Source organism: Phascolarctos cinereus, unplaced genomic scaffold (genome assembly GCF_003287225.1).
Source record: "Phascolarctos cinereus isolate Bilbo 61053 unplaced genomic scaffold, phaCin_HiC Scaffold_726;HRSCAF=1367, whole genome shotgun sequence".
NCBI lineage: Eukaryota > Metazoa > Chordata > Mammalia > Diprotodontia > Phascolarctidae > Phascolarctos > Phascolarctos cinereus.
In genome coordinates, this window is record NW_027556098.1 from 395,822,208 (window position 1) to 395,843,388 (window position 21,181).

Genomic DNA, 21,181 nt, shown 5'->3' on the forward strand with positions numbered 1-21,181 from the left:
TTGTTAAACTGTATGTTGTTGCATATAATTTGTTATTTCTTTGTGTGTAAATTGTCCCTTTCATTTTAAAATTGAGTGGAGCCTCTGTATTGACTATGTTTTCACGTATTTTATTTAGATAGTAAATTTTGAAACTTTTTTTTCTGATTTCCTTTCCAACTCTATATCTGTGATCCATTTGTTTGTTTCATGCTTTCCCAATTCTGCTTCTTTCCATTTCAAATTTTAAAATAACGTATTTGAATCCATACATTTTTGTCTCTGATAATATGTTTCTTTGATGAGCTAAAGATACTTTTCTTATTTGCATTTTAGAGGGATCTAACCCTTTGAATGCATCTGAAATTGATTATAGTGTATGATGAGTCATGAATCCAGTTTAACTCTTTCCATAAGAGTATCCATTTTTTCAGGGCTTCTTTATTCAAAAAATACATACAACATATTAACACACAAAATTATAAATGCACAAAATCCAAATAAGCCAGTCTCTACAAAGTGTAGTAAGTCTGGGAGACGTTGAATTTCTTTCTAGTTTCAGGCTTATGTTATTAAAGGGGGTGAGGGGAGTGTGTGTGTGTGTGTGTGTGTGTGTGTGTGTGTGTGTGTGTGGACTCTGTCAGAGGTCTCTTCTCTTCTCCCTTTACTTCACTTGGTGAAGCATTATCAACTCCTGTGGATTCAATTACCACCTCTATGCTGATGATTCTGAAATCTAACTATTCTGCCCTAACCTTTCTCCTGACCTCCAGTTTCTAATATACTACTGCCTATTGGACATCTTGAACTGGATGTCCATAGACATCTTAAACTCAACATGTTCAACACTGACCCCAAACCTTCCTGCCTTCCAAACTTCTCTATTACTGTTGAAGGCACCACCATCCTCCCAGACCCCAAGGCTCTCAGCCCAGGGATCATCTTGGACTCCTCACTCAATTTCATATCTCACACCCATACTCCCCCTTTTCTCCTCTGACGCTGCCTCTGGTCTGGTACAGGCTCTCATCACCTCGTTCCTGGACTATTGCAATAGCTACTGGTAGGTCTGCCAGCCTCAAGTCTCTCCCTATTCCAGTCCATCCTCTATTCAGTCACTAAAGTGATCTTCCTAAAGCACAGATCTGACCATGTCACCCTCTACTCAGTAAATTCCTGTCATTCCCTATCATCTCCAGGAGTAAACAAACTCCTCTGTCTGGTGTTCAAGGCACTTTATAAACTAGTTCTCCTCTACATTTCCAGTCTTATACCTTACTCTTTGATACATACTTCTAGATCCAGTGACACTGGTCTCCTGGCAGTTCCATGAAGAAGACACTCTATCTTTTGGCTCCAGGCGTTTTCTCTGGCCATCTCCCATGCCTGGAACACTCTCCCTCCTCTACTCCGATTACTGACCTCCCAACTAAAATCCTGCCTTCTACAGGAGTCCTTTTCCATCCTCTCAATTCCAGTGCTTTCCCTTTCTTAATTACTTCCTATTTATCCTGCATACTTGCTTTGTATCTGTGCTTGCTTTTGATGCATTTGTTGTCTCCTGCAGTAGATTGTAAGCCCCTTGAGAGAAGGAACTGTCTTTTGTCTTTCTTTATATCCTCAGCTCTTAGCACGGTGCCTGACACATAGTAGGCACATAATAAATGTTGACTGACTTGACTGATTTTAGCCAGCTGGGTGTGCTGTTTCTACTGCCAACTGCCAGTAGGTGGTGCTATGGTCTTATTTCTTTGTGGAAGGAAACAGTCCCAGGATCAGAATCTGAGTAAGATGAGATATTGATGGCCATCCAGTCCAACTCATCATTCCTGCACAAGAGCCCCTTCCAGAAATATATGACGAGTAGTCATCGTGTCTTTGAAGACCTCCAGGGAGCAGGGCCCACCCTTTGAGACAATCTGTTGCTCCTCTGCAGAGCTGTTATGGTTAGAAAGTTTTCTTTAGATCCAGCTTAAATCAGCCTCGTGGCAACTTTCCCTGGTTCTTCCTTATGCCCTTTGGGACCTGGGAGAAAAAGTCTAACGTCTTTTCTTTGTGACAGTCTTTCAGATACTTAAAGACACCATCATGTTTCCCATAAATCTTTTCTTCTAAAGCTTAAGATCCTCAATTCCTTCAAATAATTCAGAACTGAAGGCCCATCCACATCTCAATGCCCATCTTTTCTGGCTACTCTCCAGCTTATCAATATATTTCATAAAATGTGGTACATAGAACTTAATGTAATACTCTAGATGTGGTCTAGACATGACAAAGTACAGAGGTAGGTTACCTCTAGTCCTGGATGTTGGACCTCAGTGGGCCCAAGACTACATTTCATGTTTGCTATAGTATGCTTTTTACATGTTTTAAGTTTTTCTTTTCATATTTTTCAGATGAGCGGCTGTCTGGCCCATGCCTGCTTCATCTTGTATACTGGGAAGCAGATTTTTATGGATCCCTATTAAATTTCAACTTATTTGATTTGGTTCAGCATTCTAGCCTGCCAAGATGTATATATCTTTTACGATCTTGTCTCTCTCACTTAGTTTGATAGCTATCCTTCAGCTTTGAATTCTCTGCAAATTTGATAAGTATGTATTCTCAGTTTTTGCTAAGCTCTCTTCTGTGTTTTGTACAAGCGACTGATAAGGTATTAAACCAGACAAGACCGAGCACAGATCCCTAGGCATGCTCCTGAAGATCTCCTTCCAAGCTAAGAAAGATGGATGAATGACCTTCCCTTGGGACCTTGCCATTCAGCCAGGTCAGAACATACCTCAGTGTATCATTGTCTGTCCCAGCTATTTGCCACTGGACTAGCTTGAGAGAGTTGGAGCAAATGCTTGGCCAAGTCTGGGCACACAATATTGACAGGATACCCTGCTCTATAAATAAGGTTGTCTGATGACATTTTCTGGGGGGGGGGCCAAGCTGGTTCTTGGGGAACCAATGGCTACTTTGTGCAATGTTCACTAAGCGTCATGTGATTAACATGACTGATTGCTGGCCAAATTTGGAAACATTCTCATTGTCCTCTTCTTGCAGGTTCTCTTCTCTTTTTGAACCTGGGTTGTTTGCCTTTCTGTCCTCTTGCAGAATGCTTGCTCATCACATCTCTGCACGTTCTTTCAGTGCCTGAACATCCGCTTGGGCTTGGGGACTTAAATTCACCCCAAGTAGCCAGGGTTCTCTTATTCTCAAATTAATGAGCTTGGCTGTCACCTCCCAAGGAGCCATTTTGTTTCTCTCCTTTCCGGGCCAAAGATCATTCTTCTCAGCAGACAAAACAAGGCAGGGTGAGAGTTGGGCAGCAGCCTGCCTCCTTTTTCTGTTTCCCACTTACCCCCTTAAGCAGTCCTGCCTTTCTCTGATTGCTCCTCCCCCCGGTGTTGTCTTTTGTCTTTCCTGCCATCCTCAGCTGATTCTGAATTTTAGCATTCCTCACAGTTTTACAGGCTCTTGCCATGCTTTTGGATTCTTCCTTTGCTTTCATCATCTGCTCATAGCTTTTAAAAATAACAACTAGCGTTTACTGCTTGCTTCCTGAGTGTCCGTAACAGTGTCATTGGGTAGCTAGCTCTCCTTTTTCTTCTTCAGCAGCTAGGTGGTATAGTAGTTAGAGGGCTGGGCCTGGAGTCAGGAAGACCTTAGTTCAAATCTGGCCTTAGATACTTCCTGGCCGTGGGACCCTGGGCAAGTCATTTAACCTCTGTTTGTCCGAGTTTTCTCAACTGTAAAATGGGGGTAATAGCACTTACCTCCCATGGTGGTTGTGAATGATCAAGTGAGATGGTAGTTGTAAAGCGCCTAGCACAGTCCATGGCACATAGGGGGTGCTGTATAAGTGCTAGTTATCATTACATTGTTATTGTTTTGGTTAGAGTTTTTTCTTTTTGTCGTCAGAGTTTGATTCCTGAGAGCTTCTCATCCTTGCTGGGCTGACAATCCCCCGTAGAATTTTAGACCAAACAAGAACTTATCTATCCTTTATCTACATACTTTGAAATCTGCTCCTCCGACGTTGAGGTTGCATGATAGAATATTCTTAGATTTCTTCTTCTCTTTCACACATTTTAAGATGCAATGGGCTCTTTCTCCCAAAGTCCTCATTGTTGCACATCTTTTGGTGAGAATCAGACCCAGTATAGAATTTCCTCTTGGCTCCTGGACTTTTCCAAGGAGAATATTTTTTATTAAACTAAGACAAGAAACCATTAGCTTCTCCTCCTTTGGCAGAGAGCTCCTGCAGATGTTTGGGTAATTGTAGGCCACTGGCACTACTATACCAGGCACATCGTGATCTGTTTTCTGGAATCCTCCTGTCCTTCTGTCTTTGTCCCCGTAGTTTGTATGTGATTTATTGCTGAAAATATCACTTCTGAGTCTGTTTCATTGATCTTTATTTGAATGTTCTCCTCTTTTCTCTCAGTGGTCTGTCTTCTTTAACAAAGAATGTTGCTCTGCTCCCCTTTACTTATTCTATTCTTTTGAATGCCGTTCACGGACAGTATTCCTGAGACCAGAGCGTATGGTCTCCTTCCACCAATTCTCAGGTATAACTAGCAAGTCAAATTTTCTTCCTTACCTTAGGATCTCTAGTTCATATAGCCTATTAACTCAGAGCTATTGATTAGATCTCTAATGCTGTAGGATTTTTCCCCATTATCTTTTTTTTTTTTTTTTTGGTGAGGCGACTGGGGTTAAGTGACTTGCCCAGGGTCACACAGCTAGTAAGTGTTAAGTGTCTGAGGCTGAATTTGAACTCAGGTCCTCCTGACTCCAAGGCCAGGGCTCTATTCACTGTACCACCTAGCTGCCCTATCTTTCTTTTTAACTTTTAAATTTTACTTTTTCCCCCCAGTTAAGAAGCATTTATTTTCTTTCTCTCTGTCTAACCACCACCACCCCTCACTAAGAAAAAAAAGAAAAAGAAAGTCCTTGGAACACATCTACTTAGTCAAGCAAAACAGATCCTCACATTATTAGTTACAAGGATTTTATTACTGGCTCTTTTCTTGAATTTTGTCTCTTGTACTTTTGGCTGTCTCTGCTGTTCTTTTGTACGTGTATTCCCAGGTATAGGGGGCGGCTAGGTGGCGCCATAGCGCATAGAACACCAGGCCTGGAGTCAGGAAGACTCATCTTCCTGAGCTCAAATTTAGCTTCAGACAGTGACCTTGGGCAAGTCACTTAACTCTGTTTACCTCAGTTTCCTCATCTGTAAAATGATTTGGAGAAAGAAATGGCAAACTACTCTAGTTACCTTTGCCAAGAAAACTCCAAATGGGGCCTCAAGAGTAGGACATGACTGAAAAACGCCTGAACAACAGCAAAACAGCAAACAAAAATTCCCGGGCACATAGTAGGTGCTGAAGTGATTGTGGATTGATTCCTACAGCGTACGGAAGCTACCTACCCTGCCTGGGTATAGATAGCGAAGCAGTTTTCTCCCTCCTTGTTCTGTTTAAAGCTCTCTTGATTAGATTGTAAGAACTCAGGCAAATAGATTCTTATGAAGCCTTGTTAGGTAAATTTTGGACTTGGCCAGAAGCCTGCCATTCTTCTATTCTCTGTATCCACAAATCCAAATCCCATTTTGGCGTTCTATCTTTTTTTTTTTTAATTAAATTTTATTTTTTATTGTGAACTTAACAAATAACAAACATTTCAATATACAAAGAACAGAAAAGGCTTGTATTTGAAGCTATGAACTTCTGTTATGTACACTTTGGTTTTTAAGTATATATTCAATTGCCAGCATTCACTGGATTATGGAGAAAAAGCCAGGGGGTTCCAGAAAAACATCTGCTTCTGCTTCGTTGACTGCACTAAAGCCTTTGACTGTGTGGCTCTCAAGACAATGTGGCAAGTCCTCAAAGAGATGGGAGTATCAGATCATCTTGAGGAATCTGTATTCAGGCCAAGAAGCAACAGTTAGAACCAAACGTGGAATAACTGATTGGTTTAAGTTTGGAAAAGGAGTAGGACAAGGCTGTATGTTGTTACCTTATTTATTTAACTCATATGCAGAGTACATCTTGTGAAATGCCAGGCTGGATAAATCCGAAGTCAGAATTAAGGGTGCTGGGAGAAATACCATCAGTCTCAGCTATGCAGATGATACTCCTCTGATGGCAGAAAGTGAAGAGGACTTAAGAAGCCTCTTGATGAGGGTGAAAGAGGAGAGTGTAAAAACTGGCTTGAAGCTTAACTTCCAAAAACCTAGATCTTGGCAACTAGTCCTATCGCTTCCTCAGAAATAGAGGGAGAAGAGATGGAAGCAGTGTCAGATTTTATATTCTTGGGCTCAGAGATCACTGCAAATGATGACTGCAGCCATGAAATTAAAGAACACTTGCTCCTTGGAAGGAACGCTATGGCAAATCTGGACAGCATGCTAAAAAACAGACATTACCTTGCTGACAGATCTGTGGAGTCAAAGCCATGGTTTTTCCACTAGCAACGTGTGGCTGAGAGTTGAACTACAAGGAAAACTGAGCACCACGCAATTGCCACTTGTGCTAGAGAAGACTTTTAAGGGTCCGTTGGCCAGCAAGGAGATCAATTCAGTCCGTACTTGAAGAAATTAATGCAGACTATGCATTGGAAGGTCAAATACCAAAGCTGAAGTTGAAATATTTCGGCCACATAATGAGAAGAGGGAGACTCATTGGAAAAGACCCTGATATGGGGAAAGAGTAAAGGCAAAAGAAGAAGGGATGGCAGAGGATGAGATGGATGATAGCGTCCTAGAAACGACCAACATGAACTTGGACAGACCTTGAGAGATAATGAAGGATGGAAGGGCCTGGCATGCCGTGGTTCATGGGATCGTGAAGAGTCAGACATGACTGAATGACAACAACAAATTTAGTATCTGATAGTAACAAGCAGGATACTTTTGTTACTTTAATTTGAAATGATGAGAGAGCAAAAAGGAAAAATCAAATGCCACCCTCAATTCCTAAATGTTTCCTTGTGTCATAGCACTCTTTAAAAACAACAAGAACGACAGCTAATCTTTCTTTCTTCCCTCCTTTTCCTGCTCCAGGGGAAAAAAAAACCAGTCTGAGATCCAGGCTTGCTGCTGCTGTGGCAGTAGGTGCCTCCATTTTCTTTCCTTCTACCCTCTTCTTAACCTCTTACAAGCCCACTTCTGACCTTATCATTCCATTGAAGCGGCTCTCTCCAGAGTTACTAATGCTCTCCAAGATGCCAGATTTAACAGCCTTTTGTTAGTCCCCATTGCCTTTGACACTGTGGATCACTCTCTCCTCCTTGATCCTCTCTTCTCTCTAGGTTTTCAGGCCACGGCCCTCTCTGGATCCTCTACTTTTCTGACCGCCCCTTCTCTGTCTGCTTTGCTGGATTCTCCTCTGGATCTCTAACCTTGGGTGTCCCTCTGGGCCCTCTTTGTCTTTTCCCTCAATACCACTTCACCTGGTGATCACATCAGCTCACACGCCTTTAATGACCATCTCTATACTTTAAGTCTCAAATCTGCCTTTCCTGCCCCAACATCTCTGCTGCCCTCCAGTCTCTCATCTCCAGTTGCCTTTCAGACATCTCTAATTGGATGTCCAGCCGACATTTTAAACTCAGTATGTCCAAAACAGAAGTCATTGTCTTTTCCTCTAAACTCTTACTCTAGAGGGCAACACCATCCTCCCAGTTCCTCAAGCTCTCAACCTAGGAGTCATTTTGGACCCTTCACTATCTGTCACTATCCTAGACTCCCTACTTCTAACCCCCTCCACCTTCCAATTTATTACCAGATCCTGTCTCTTTCATCTTTGCAACATCTCTCCAATATGCCCATTTCTCTCCTGTGACCTGGCTACCACCATGTTCAGATCCCTCATCACCTTATATCTGGACTATTGCGATAGCTGCTGGGGGAGTGGGGTGGGTCATCTGCCTGCCTCAAGTCTGTCCTCACTTTACCCCATCCTCTATTCAGCCACTAAAGTGATTTTCCTAAAGTACAGGGTCAATCATGTCACCTCCACCCCAATAGACTCCAGTGGCTCCATACTGCCTCCAGGAGCAAACACAAAATGCTGTGTTTGGCATTCAGATCCCTTCATAACCTAGCCACCTCCTCCCTTTCCAGTCTTCTTACACCTTACTTTCCAACCTGTACTCTGTAAAAGTCCATTGACACTAGCTTCCTGGCTGTTCTAAGACATTCTATCTGACCTTGGGTATTTTCTGTGGCCATCCCCCATACCTAGAATACTTTCCCTCCTCCCTTGTGACTATTGACCTCCCTGGTTTCCTTTAAGTCCCAGTAAAAATCCCACTACAAGAAGCTTTTTCCAACCCCTCTTAATTCTGGTGCCTTCCCTCTGCTAATTAGTTCCTATTTATACTGTTCCTAGCTTGCTTTGTCTGTATTTGTTTGTATGTTGTGTTCCCCATTAGATTATAAGCTCCTTGAGGGCAGGGACTGGCTTTTGCTTCTTTTTGTATCCCCAGAGCTTAGCACAGCGTCTGAAATATGGTAGGCACTTAATAAATGTTTGCTGATTGATTGATAGCTAAGTAAAACCCCTTTTCATTCTAAATCCTGTGATTTCTCTCTGACCTTTGATTTTTTCCCCCAAGACTTGATTCAGGGCTCAGTTTTTCTTTTTGTTTTGGCCTTTCTGACCAGTAGTATTATCTGTATAGCTATAAATATTTTGGTTGGTGTCTATAGACCCTTGGTTTTCTCTTTGACCTCTTTGGGGTGATGCCTAGCAGCCCTACCTCCAATTTCAATCAGTATTTATTAAATGCTTACTGTATACTTAGCACAATGCTGTGTACTATGAAGGGGGCAGTTAGGCGCCATAGTGCATAGAGTGCCAGGCCTGGAGTTAGGAAGACTCATCTCCCTGAGTTCAAATCTGGCCTCAGACACTTACTAGCTGTGTGACCCTGGGCAAGTCACCCAACCCTGTTTGTCTCAGTTTCCTCATCTATAAAATGATCTGGAGAAGGAAATGGCAAACCACTCCAGCATCTTAGCCAAGAAGCTCTGAGTTCAAATCCAACCTCAGACCCTTACTAGCTGTCAAGTGACTTCACCCTGTTTGCCTCAGTTTTCTCATCTGTAAAAATGAGCTGGAGAAAGAAATTGGCAAACCACTACAGTATCTTTGCCAAGAAAACCCCAAATGGAGTCCCAAAGGGTTGGACATGACTGAAATGATTGAACAACAATGTTATCTGTCAGATATTGTTTTTTTAAAAGATTTTCATATATTATTTGTTTTTAATATTCTTTTCTTTTTAGATTTTGAGTTCTAAATTCTCCTCCCCCTCTACTGCCCATGAAGGCGGCAAGCAATATATCAATTATACGTGTGAAATCTATGTCAGATATTCTTAATAAAAGTTGATGCCTTTGAGAAGACTTAATTTTTTGGCATCTTTTTTTGGGGGGGGCAGTGTAATTGTATTTCTTTGTATTGGGTTTGATGAGTATTGGGAGGGGCTAGGAAAATGATTGCCACCCACGAAGGGTGATTATCTGCATTATTAGCTGCTTTGCTACTGAATCCTAAAGACCACAGCACCTTCCCATCTGCTTTGTAACTGAACCTTTTCATATGTTGTCACCCTTGTTGGAATGGGAGTTTCTGAAGAGCAGAGATTGTCTTATTTTTCCATTTGTGCCCCCAGTGCTTAGCAAAGTGCTGTGTATATAGTAAGCACTTAATAAATACTTTTTCATTCATTCAAAAAAAAAAGAAAGAAAAATGTTTGCCGCACTGACACCCATTCTTCATCTCAGATTATGCAAGGTGGCGAGCTAGCCAATGTGCCGTGAAGACAACCGCTAGCATCTAGTGCTTTAAGGTTTGCAAAGCACTTTACATATGTTATCTCATTTAATCCTCACAACAGCCTTGGCGGGGTAGATGCCATTATCATCCCCATTTTATAAATGGGGAAACTGAGGTGAGAGATGCTGTGTGTGAGGTTAGATAGCCCATCGTCTCGCCTGTCTCATAAGTTAGCCCAGGGAGCAGGACTCTCAAAAGCATTCTTTATGAAACAAAACAAAAGAACCATAGTTTCTAAAATTCCAAAAAGCTACTGAGAATACACTTGGAGAAGCATGTCAGCTTCTCTGAGTAATATTTAGTATGATACCAGTAGAGATGGGAGGGCAATATGCCCCAATGGCTGTCTGGCAGATAAACACTTGACTTGTGTGAAAAAGATTTTTATTGAATTAACAGTTCAATGGAGAAAGATGTGTGAGCCTATCGGGTATACAGAATTTCTTTAGAAAGAAATTGTTTCCATATCAGACAAGCAGTGTTGTCTGATTGGATGTGGAAATATTTTTGTAATGTAGAGCTGTGTATTATAATGGTATTCATTAAAATGAGCTCCATTTAATAATATGAATAGCTTTGTGCTTGGCCAATTAGGCCTGTACTGTTATAGGTGTAGGTCAGAGCCATCTCAACTATAAAGCCATGAGCCCTTCTATTTTTATAGCATCTTATTATTTATTAAGCACTTTCACCTGCCTTCTCACTTGGGCCTTAACCCAGACCTGTGAGGGAGGTAAATGAGAAGAAACCAACAGAGTTGAACTGCTCCCAAATTAGCTCCTTGGAGAGGAGTTTAGGGGACCGGGACCAGAAAGCGATCGAGGTGGGCCCGGGGTGTAAGCCTTCTGAATCTGATTCCAGCATTCCTTCCATCCTAGCACAGTGCTTTCACCACAGTTAGAAAAAGCCTGGCACATCCCAGATGTTGTGTTACCATCTTGTCTGAAAACGTCCTCTCAGGTAACTTCTAGGCCTTCTTGTCCAAGGCTCTTGGGTTGTGGCAAAGAGCTAACTTTCCCCATCCCCCATTGGGTTTAGTGAATAAAGAGACTGGAACATAGGATGTGCACGTGCACGCGCACGCACACACACATACACACACACACACACACACACACACACACACACACACACGTACGTTGGAGTCGTGTTTCAGTTATGTCTTTCTTCATGACCCCATTTGGGGTTTTCTTGGCAAAGTTCCTGGAGCAGTTTGCCATTCCTTCTCCGGCTCATTTTACAGATGAGGCAGACAGGATTAAGTGACTTTCCCAGTGTCATACAGCTAATAGGTGTCTGAGGCCAAATTTGGATTCTGGTCTTCCTGACTCCAGGACAGTGCTCTATTCACTGCAACACCTACCTGTTCCACATACATACATATATACCTACCTACTTACATACGTGTGTGTGTGTGTGTGTGTGTGTGTGTGTGTGTGTGTGTGTGTGTGTGTATTTTCTCCCCTTCCTTGTCTGGGGGTAGAATAGTCATTTTGCTTGTATGTCTTCAATCCAGAGCCTTATGGTTTGATCTCACCAATGGTCAGGGGAAAATAGACTTGGAGTAAGCTTGTATTCAGAGTCAAGATATGAATGTGAGGAGGAAGGAAATGTTCTTGGCCTTACCTACTTTGTGTAGGAGAGCAGTCTTTCTCTCCTTGCCTTTTCCTAGATCACTTTGTTTTGATCCCTTATCCCCTTTATCTTGTTTGAGTCATGTTTGGGTATATATCAGTTGCCTCAGTTAGGCTGTAAATTCCTTAAAGGCAAGGACTGTGGTTTTTCATCTTTGCATCCTTGGTACCCAGCATAGCACCTTACACAGGCCCTTCAGTGTATTGAATTAAATAGTTTAAAGAATATCCTCTAGAGGGTTGTGGAAAGACAGAAACACTAACTCACTGCTGGTAGAACTATGAATTGGACCAGCTAGTCTGGAAAGCAGTGTGCAATTATACAATAGAAGTGAGTAAAATGCCCATATTCTTTGACTCAGAGATCCCACTGCTACTTATATACCCCAGGGAGGTCAGTGATGGAAAAAAAAGTCACCCCATATATTTATAGCATTCTTTTTTGTAGGAACCAAGAATAGGAAATAAAGTCAGTACCTGTTGATTGGGGAATAGCTAAGTAGCTGGGTGGCGCAATGGATAGAGTGCTGGACCGAAAATGAGGAAGATTCATCTTCCTGATTTCAAATCCAGTCTCAGACACTTACTAGCTGTGTGACCCTGGGCAAGTCACTTCATCCTGTTTTTCTTAGTTTTCCTCATCTGTAAAATGAGCTGGAGAAGGAAAAGACAAACCACTCCAGTATCTTTGCCAAGAAAACTCCAAATGGGGTTATGGAGAATTGGATGCAACTGAACAAAAAGTGATGGCAATGATAAATACAGAGAAGTATAGGAAGACTTAGGGACTGATGCAGAGTAAAGTCAGCAGCACCATGGAAATAGTATAAACAGTGACTGCAATTGTGAAGAACCAGAAAACATGACATGGAATGCTTTGAGGTAATAAGAACCTCACGTGGCTGAAAAGAAGAGAGATCAAAAGGCAGCCTCTCTCTGCTTTGCAGAGGTGGATCCTGAGTGTGCCAAACAGTACGCTTAAGGCTAGACTTGGTGGGTGTTGGCTTTGCTGAACTGATTCGTAAGTGATAGCTCCTTGGGAAGCGACTGGAAAAGAAGGCTATAGTGAGAAAGGTAGGAAATGTAACAACAAGACATTGATACTTTAAAAAAAAAAGTGTCCTCCTGGACCATAATGGCTGGTATAGTGTTTTGGGATGCTATGTAGGGCCCAAAAGTCGAGCTGGGAGTGACTGTTGGTGGTAAGCCCCACCAGTTGCCAGAGTAGCCTTTATTGCTTTAGTGTAGGTCTGCCTGTCTCGATGACTCCCCTTTTGCTGTGCTGTGCTGTCTTAGAGGGCTTGGAGCTTGGGGTGGGGAGGCTGGGTGAGGAGGCCCTGCAGTACTCCTGCCCTCCTTTCTGGGGTTTGCGTTGGCCTGACCAAATGTCTTTGGTGACCCCTAGGAGACCTGTGTGGCTGCCTTGGCCAGGGTGGAACGCACGGATTTCCTGTCCCCCATGTGCATTGGAGAAGTGGCTCATGTCAGTGCTGAGATTACATACACCTCGAAGCACTCGGTGGAAGTCCAGGTCACTGTGATGTCGGAAAACATCCTCACAGGTGAGTACCAGGGCCTTTTGTTCCTCGTGTCTTGGTCTGTGGCAAAGGCATAGCAGCTACTTTATCCATGGGATTGGTGGGAAAAGACTGCTTAGAAGTGCTCTGGGATGAGGAAGAGGGGAAGGGCCTTTCTCTCTCATTACTGTCAATTTCTTTTTTTTTTTTTAGGCAATTGGGATTAAATGACTTGCCCAGGGTCACACAGCTAGTAAGTGTCAAGTGTTTGATCTGAGGCTGGATTTGAACTCAGGTCCTCCTGACTTCAGGGCCAGTGCTCTATCCACTGCACCACCTAGCTGCCCCCTACTGTCAATTTCTGATCTCATGTGCTATTGGTGTTAGGTTTGTGTGAAGAATTGTGAAACGCATAGTTGTTCTGTCCTTGGAGGTGGCCTATTCTAGGCCCTTCTGGTTACTATTCTGGGTACCAGTAAATCAGGCCTGGATTTGAGTTCACTGGGACGAACCTTCGACTCTGACTTGATCCGAATACTCTCTTCCTTGGCAGTGGTAACCATGGTAACACAGTTTCATCTTCCCACATGGCAACTGCAGAAGGATGTGGTGATGGTTCTTACACATACAGACATTTCTTTTTATAGCTGGGTTTTCAGTGATAAAAGCTGATCTCCTTTGTCCACCATCTCTCCCTGCAGGTACTTTTCTTCCTCCTCATCCTTAGACACAGTAACAATAAAGGTTCTCATCTGGTTCTAGTTTAAAGCACTCACTGATTATTTTATTATCACCATGATATTTATTAAATGCGTTCGCCAAATGTTGCTGGGCTGTCACTATATGAACGAGTTTCAGTTTCTCCCCTCCCAAATAAGTGTTAGCAAGAGCATTCATAAAGCCAAATGCTGGCTCAGTTCCGTAGTACATTTTTTGTTATCTGGGTGGCATGAAGCATTTTGTTGGTTTCAGCATAGCTGATGATCAGAATGAAGTCTACTTAACGGAATTAGATTACAATGAATAATTTAGATCAGCAAGGGCTGTGGGCAGTCTGCAGGCCTGAGAAGGCAGATAAGCTGACTCAGTGACTATGTGTGAGTTCCCGGTCTTCAGGAGAATAAGAACATTTGAAGAGGGGAGGAAGGTTAGTAGTTGTGGCCAGAGTGGCTCTTTCTGGCCTCTACTCTTGTGAAGTTATTTGCCAAGAGGTCCAGGGAATGACCGACCGTATGGGGTTTGCCCTATCGCCTCTAGTGGCCTGTGGCTCTCTGTTATATATCTATTAGGCCATGCTGTCTCTCCAGATCTGAAGTTACATGATTTAATTCTTCCTAGTTGAAATTGCTTCTGTCTGAGTAATTCTGTGTTTAGGTAATTGAGGGAAGTTTGGGGGAAGATAGGAAGGATACTTAGCTCTAGCCAAAAAAGTCCCTTTCCCTAAATGCGAATTTATTTTTAGAGTGCATATTAAGAGTATGAAGAGAATGGCTTTAGATATACTTAATTTTCTAAGGGAAGAGAAAAGACGGAAAGAGGTAGAACATAATGGAACCCAATTATAAACTTTAATAAGTGACTGGCTATATTCATAGATTAGTATAGTAGCAGCTTGTATTTTAAGGAAGAAAAAACAGCTGCCATTTTTATAGCTCTTTAGACACATCTCATTTGAGCTGTAAGGTAGGTGGTCTCATGGTAGATGAGTAGAGGAGGCCTCAGAGAGCTTAAGTGACTCACCCTCCCTTCACCCTGCCCATCAGGGCTGCAGCTGAGAGAGAAATCTCTGCTTGTCCTCCATCCAGGTTCAGGCTCCTGCAGCTCTCTGCCTTGTGGTCTCCAGCAGCCAGTTAGCATTGTCATGGCAACTCTACACCATTCAAGTTGTTGGGATGCAGGGATGTCGAGGTAACAAGAATGGGTGTTTTAGGAGCTGTGGGAGCCATAGGCCTTATGCAGAGCTCATTATCTTGGACTGGGCCACTGCCCCGTCATTTTAGGAAGCGTACTTTCCTGTGATTTCTGCTCCCTGAGCAAAGCATCTAGCAAGTTATTCGACTCCTCATGCTGTGTGTGTGATTGCTGGACAGCAGAATCAGTCTGGCTTTGTGCTGGGCCTCCCTCAACCAGCTCAGACCTGTCCTGCCCAAAACACTGAATCAGAGGCATCTGGATCTTGGCTTCATGAGGCTGCCTTTTCCCATTTGTCTTGAGTGTCTGCTTTAGTTTTCTGAGGCTGCATCTCAATCACTCTAGCAACTGAGGGAAAGTTTCTCCCTTGTCTATTATTTAATGGAGTAAGACTTAGCAGCCTGTTAGTTGGTAGTCTTCCCGTATTCTTTAGATCGGGGTGGCCTTCTAGGCCCTCCAGTGCAGCCCTTTGACGTTCAGCCGCACCCCTGCTTTAGATCCTGGGGCAGCTCCACTTCTATCACCTCTTCTCCAATGCTCTTTTTCTTGTATCACTAAGTTGAGATGAACTTGGCAGTGGAATGAAGAAAATAGTATTCCAGCACCTCAGGATTGTTGTCGTTGGTCAGTTGTTTCAGTCGTGTCTGACCCTTTGTGACCCCATTTGGGGTTTTCTTGGCAAAAGTACTAGAGTGGTTTGGCCTTTCCTTCTGCAGCTCATTTGACAGGTGAGAGAACTAAGGCAAACAAGGTTAAGTGACTTGCCCAGGGTCACACAGCTAGTAAATTTCTGAGGCTCAGGAATACGAATCTTCTGACTCTAGGCCTGATGCTCTATTCACTGTGCTACCTAGCTGCCCCCATTTTAGCTGCTCTAGATTTCAAGAACTGTTTTTGTTTGTTTGTTTTTGTTTTTCAAGGCAATAAGGGTTAAGTGACTTACCCAGGGTCACACAACTAGTAAATGTCAAGTATCTGAGGCTGGATTTGAACTCTGGTCTTCTTGGCTCCAGGGCCAGAGTGCTGTCTACTGCGTCACCTAGCTTTCCAATTTCATGAACTGTTAATCCTGTGTAAGTCCCTTCATTTGGGTCCTATTTCCCTGCTCCAGGGCTGCTGAGTATCCCTTGGAAACAAATCATGAAGTTGAGCTGATTTCTCCTGCTATGAATTAATGGTACAGAATCTCATTTGAGCCCTTCTTGCTGCCCTTATCAAGTCCCAGTTCCATTCCCCATAAACCTTTTTCATTCTTCTCTCCGTGCCCAGTGGTATATAGTGAATGGGGACCCTGGACCTGGAAACAGTAAAGACTTGGTTTCTGAAGTGTTTGACGTGACTAGCAGAATGGCCACAGACAGTCCTGAGCCTCAATTTCCTCCTCTGTAAAGTTGGAATGGTAGTGCCTGAAGTGCCTGCTTCACGAGGGCGTTGGGAGCAAATAAGATGATGTGTATCTAACACTTTGTAATCCTAAAAGCCCTGGGCAGGCGTCGGCTGGTTGTGTTGGGCTAACCCCTACAGCACATGCCTTAGCTTCCTGCTGTACGGGAGAGGTAGGGGCATCCAGCATGAGTCTCATCAACTCTCTTTCCTTCATTCCTCTGACTTCTCAGCCTCATCTTCCACTTTCTTCTCCTTTCTTCTGGTCACAAAAGAGATCTTTCTGTACCTTACTAAGGCTACTTTCCTAACCGGGCCCTCGAGTCCATTCTCTGCGCCTTCTGTAAGTATCCTCCTCCTTCACTAGTCGTCCGTGTCTTGAGGACACCTTCAAAATCTGCTCTCCTGTTGTCTGCCAACGTACTCTGATCACCCCAGCTCTAAAAAAGCCTTCTCTTCTCACTTCCTGCCCCACCCCCTCATTGAGCTCTCTTTCCACTTTCACCGGTTAACTTCTTGAAAAAGCTTCCCATGCCTGCTGCTTCTACTCTTTCTCTTCTTCCCCTTTGCTTCAAGCCTTGCAGTTTGGCTTCTGTCCCCACCACTTGGTTAAGCCTTTTCTCTCCTCCTTCCCCCTCCCTTTCTCCCCCTCATCCCATCATTACAAAATCCAGATTCTCCTTGGCTCTGCTTTGGCCATTCATTCCCTAACCCCCTGCTAGATACTCTCTCCTGTCTTTGCTGTAGTGATCTCTTGGTTCTGCCCTTTGAACTGCTCCTTCCTTCCTCGTTGTCTTCTTACCTCCTCAACGTGACTGTTCCTCAAGTCTACCCTTGGCCCTTTCTCATCCCGTGCTCTCTGCTGTGATGATCTCACTGGTTCCCATGACTGTTTGTTACCTTCGTACCTGGACCTCCATTTCATGCCTCTTTCAGAGCTCTCAGCATCTCCAGCTGCCTATAGGATGCAGCCAGTTAGTTGTCCCATTGCCCCCCAGATGACCTAGATTGAGCTCATTATCTTTCCTATTTCTGACTTCATTATTTCTATCTTTAGCACCACCATTAATTTGGGTTATCATGTTTGTAACCATTGACTCTTCCCTACATTTTAAAGGAAATGTTTTATTGATATTCTTTTTTTTAGCATCACTGTCCCTCCCCAGAGAAGCCTCCCTTGTAACAGAATACAGTTGAGCAAACTAAATCAATGCATTGGCCGTATTGGGCACGTGTGCTTCATTTTGCAGCTCTGATCGGTGCACTGTCTCTGTGCTCAGAGGTGGGCAGCATCATTTCTCCCGGGTCCCTGTTGGTATTGCCTCGATCAGAATTCTGATCTTTTCCAGTAAGGTTTTCCTGTATGTTTTTGTGGTAGTTGTGACTGTTGTTTTCCTGGTTCTGCTCACTTCACTCTGCATCATTTCAGAAGAGTCTTTTCAGGTTGCCCAGAATTCTTCATGTTCATTGTTTCCAATGGCACGAGAATATTCTGTTCCTTTCATATACAGTAGTTTGTTTAGCTATTCCCTGAGTAACAGGCACCCTTTGTTTCCAGCCCTTTGCTACCTCAATATTTGTTGCCATAAATATTTTTTTATATGTGGGACCTTTCCCTTTGTCACTGGTCCCCCAGCTTGGTATATGTGCCCTTAACTCCTTATTCTCAGTCACCCCACTTAACTAATCCACTGCCAGATTTTGTCATTTCTTTCTCCACAACATCTCTTCCAAGTGATCCCTTCTTTCTATTCTATTCTATTCTATTTCTGACCCCCTCAGTTCATTCCTGCAGTCTGTGCTCCCTTCAATCCCTTCTCCGTCCATCTGTCACAGTGATTTTTCCTAACGTTTAGGTCTGACCTCTCCCCATCAGCTCATTGCTATTTCTCGGATCACATAGAAACTCCTTGGCTTGGCATTTAACGCTCTTCATGATCAGACAGACCCCTTGCAGTCATTGCACATGACTGTCCTCTGTGCACTCCAGATCCCAGTCATGTTGCCTCTTTGCTGCTTCTCACGTCCGATGCTCCATCTCCCATCCCCATGCTGTGCTCTCCTTTCTCATCGCTGCCTCTTCAGATCCCTGCATCCTTTAGGAATCAGCTCAACTGCTGCCTTTTGTGGCCCCTCCAGCTGCTTCTGCTCTCCTCTCCAAGGTGACCTTCCATGTACTCTGTATTTATCTTGTGTACTGATCAGTGGATATGTTTTCTCTCCCAGTCTAGCTAGAACTTTTTTTTGGTCTCACTTAAAAAAAAAACCTTATTAATGTATTTTTAGTTTTCAGCAATTACTTACATAGGCCTTTGAGTTTTAGATTTTCTCCCCCTCCCTCCCCAAGATGGCGTGCAGTCTGATACAGCTGTGTAGAACTTCTTGAGGGGAGGAACTCTGTTGGCTTCTTCCTTGCATCCCCAAAGCTTAGCCTAGTGAGGGCTTGTAGGCTGATCGCTGGGTCAGGGTGTGTGCATTGTTTATTGCCTTCCCTAATAGAATTCTGAATCGCTTTCCAGACTAGTCGGGCCAGCGCATAGCTCATCAAGAGGGCATCAGAGCCCCTCTTCTCCCCAGTGTGTCCAACAATTGTGGTTTTCTTCTCCAAGTTGTATCTCTCATTAATAGTGACTTGGGACGCTCTTCCATGTGGTGGTAGGGAGCGTGCACTCCTTCTGAAGGCTGCTAGTTCATATCGCAAGGACAGGTCTTTGGCGGACTCCACCTTACTTCTTATGTCAAGTTAGTTATCAGCTCCTGTGGATTTCACTTGTGTACACTCTTTGTACCTTGTATACCCTCTCCAGAACTGTTGGAGCCAAGGGCTTTTGCAAGTCAGTTCACATCGGCATTCGTTTATTAAATGTCTGCTGGGTGCCAGGCACTGCAGGTGATTAAGAAATGTTTGGAACTCTAAGGTACCACCTTTTACCCTTCAGATTGGCTAACATGACAGAAAAAGAAAATGATAAATGGTGGAGGGGATGTGGGAAAATTGGGACCCTGAAACATTCTTGGTGGAGTTGTGAACTGATCCAACCAATCTGGAGAGCACTTTGGAACTATGCCCAAAGGGTGATTGGACTGTGCATGCCCGTTGGGCCCAGAAATTCCACTACTAGGTCTGTTTCCCAATGAGATAAAAAAAAATGGGGGAAAGGACCTATACGTCCAAAAATATTTAGAGCAGCTCTTTTTGTGGTGACAAAGAAATGGAAATCGAGGGGACGCCCATCAATTGGAGAATGGCTCACAAATCATGGTTTATGGAATAGTTTTGGGTCTGTGGTGTTTTTTTTTTTTTCACACACCATGACTAATAGTGGAAATATGTTTTGCGTGACTGCACACGCATAACTTATGTAAAATTGTTTTCTGTCTCAGGGATTGGGGAGGCAAGAGAAAGAGAGAGAGAATTTGGAGCTCAAAATTTAAGAAAAAGAATGTTAAAAATTGTTTTTACATGCAAGTGGGAAAAAAGAAAATATTTTTTTTAAAAATGCTTGTTAAATGAGTGAATGAATGACTGCAGGCAGAAACTTCCTGCTGCCCGTATTTAGAATTGCTGTTTGAATTGTGAACAATGATCTTTTTATTTATTCAGAATTGCTGTTTGAATTGTGAACAATGATCTTTTTATTCATGTTAAATGCAACCAAGAGCCCCACTAAATTTTTGGTGAAGTCTTTTTCTCTTTTTAAAATTTATTTTGTTTTTAATTTATGAAATAAAACAAGCATTTCTATAACACAGTATAATAAAAAAAAAAAGATGATTGCACATGAAACTGCAAATCTGTTTTGTACAACTTGCTATTCCTTTTAAATATATAATAATCATGTAAATTTTTTTCCCTTTTTTTCTTCCTTCTCTTCCCCAGCTTGCTACCATTGAACACAGAGTTATAAATATGTAAAATTATTCTACATATACTTCTATTTATCAGTTCTTTTACTAGGTGCAGATAGTGTCTTTCTTCATATTCCTGTATTTTTAATTTGTTTACTATAGTTTTGTTATTCTTAAAACAGCTTTGCTGTTATTGCATAAAATGTTCTGTTGGTTCTGCTCCTTTTGGTCTTCATTATTTTGTGCAAGTCTTTCCATGGTTTTTTTTTTTTTTAGGGCAGTTGGGGTTGAGTGACTTGCCCAGGGTCACACAGCTAGTAAGTGTCAAGTGTTTGGTGTGAGGCTGGATTTGAACTCAGGTCCTCCTGACTTCAGGGCCGGTGTTCTATCCACCGTGCCACCTAGCTGCACTCTTCTCCATGTTTTTTAAAGATCATTGAGCTCATCATTTCTTATAGCCCAGTGGTATTAAATCACTTTTGGCCAAAGTTATTTTCTAAGAGTATGACTTTATTTGTAGTCATCAATTAATGCAGGAGCTTTTAATCTTAGAAACGGGGAAGACTTGTAGGATGGATCTTCTCAGGACGCCTAAAGTTATCCCATTGGTTAAAGTGCATAGGCTTGGGTGTGCTCTTAAATGTCCATTTGCTTGGTCCGAGTCCTGAGCTAACAATTTCACTTCACTTTGTGGATCCTGAAGAGCCTCCTCTTACTCTGCTGTTTGACAGAATTGAAGTCGAGCTAGAGATTTCTGAAAGGCTGACTGTGCCACGTCCTAAGGCACAATATGGAGCCTTTTGAATGGCTGGGCCAGGGAATGAATGCCCTTTCACCCCTGAGCCTCAGGATAGATAGCAAGGAGGGTAGGTGTGCCTGCCCGCCAGCAGGCAGGAGGGAAACCCAAGCCAGGTCCTTGGGGGTAAGAGAAGAGCATAGAAATATGTTAATCTCCCTCCCTGGGGTTAGGGGTCTCCCAGGACTGCTTTAGAAGGCAGCCCTTGGGGGAGCAAGCTGTCTGCCTGTTTGCCAGGAGCTACTCCTCAGGGCAGCCACAGAAGAAAGAGCATTT

General features: G+C 43.1%; 1 protein-coding gene across 8 annotated transcripts in view; it reads left to right on the forward strand.

Moving 5' to 3' along the window:
- Positions 1–21,181, forward strand: part of ACOT7 (acyl-CoA thioesterase 7) — a 169,046-nt gene that overhangs the window by 40,976 nt on the left and 106,889 nt on the right. For all 8 annotated transcript variants that reach the window (XM_078145728.1, XM_020975056.2, XM_020975063.2 and 5 more), the window contains exon 3: positions 12,855–13,011. In XM_078145728.1, coding sequence (XP_078001854.1) covers positions 12,855–13,011 — 157 coding nt within the window. The remainder of the gene's footprint in view (positions 1–12,854; positions 13,012–21,181) is intronic.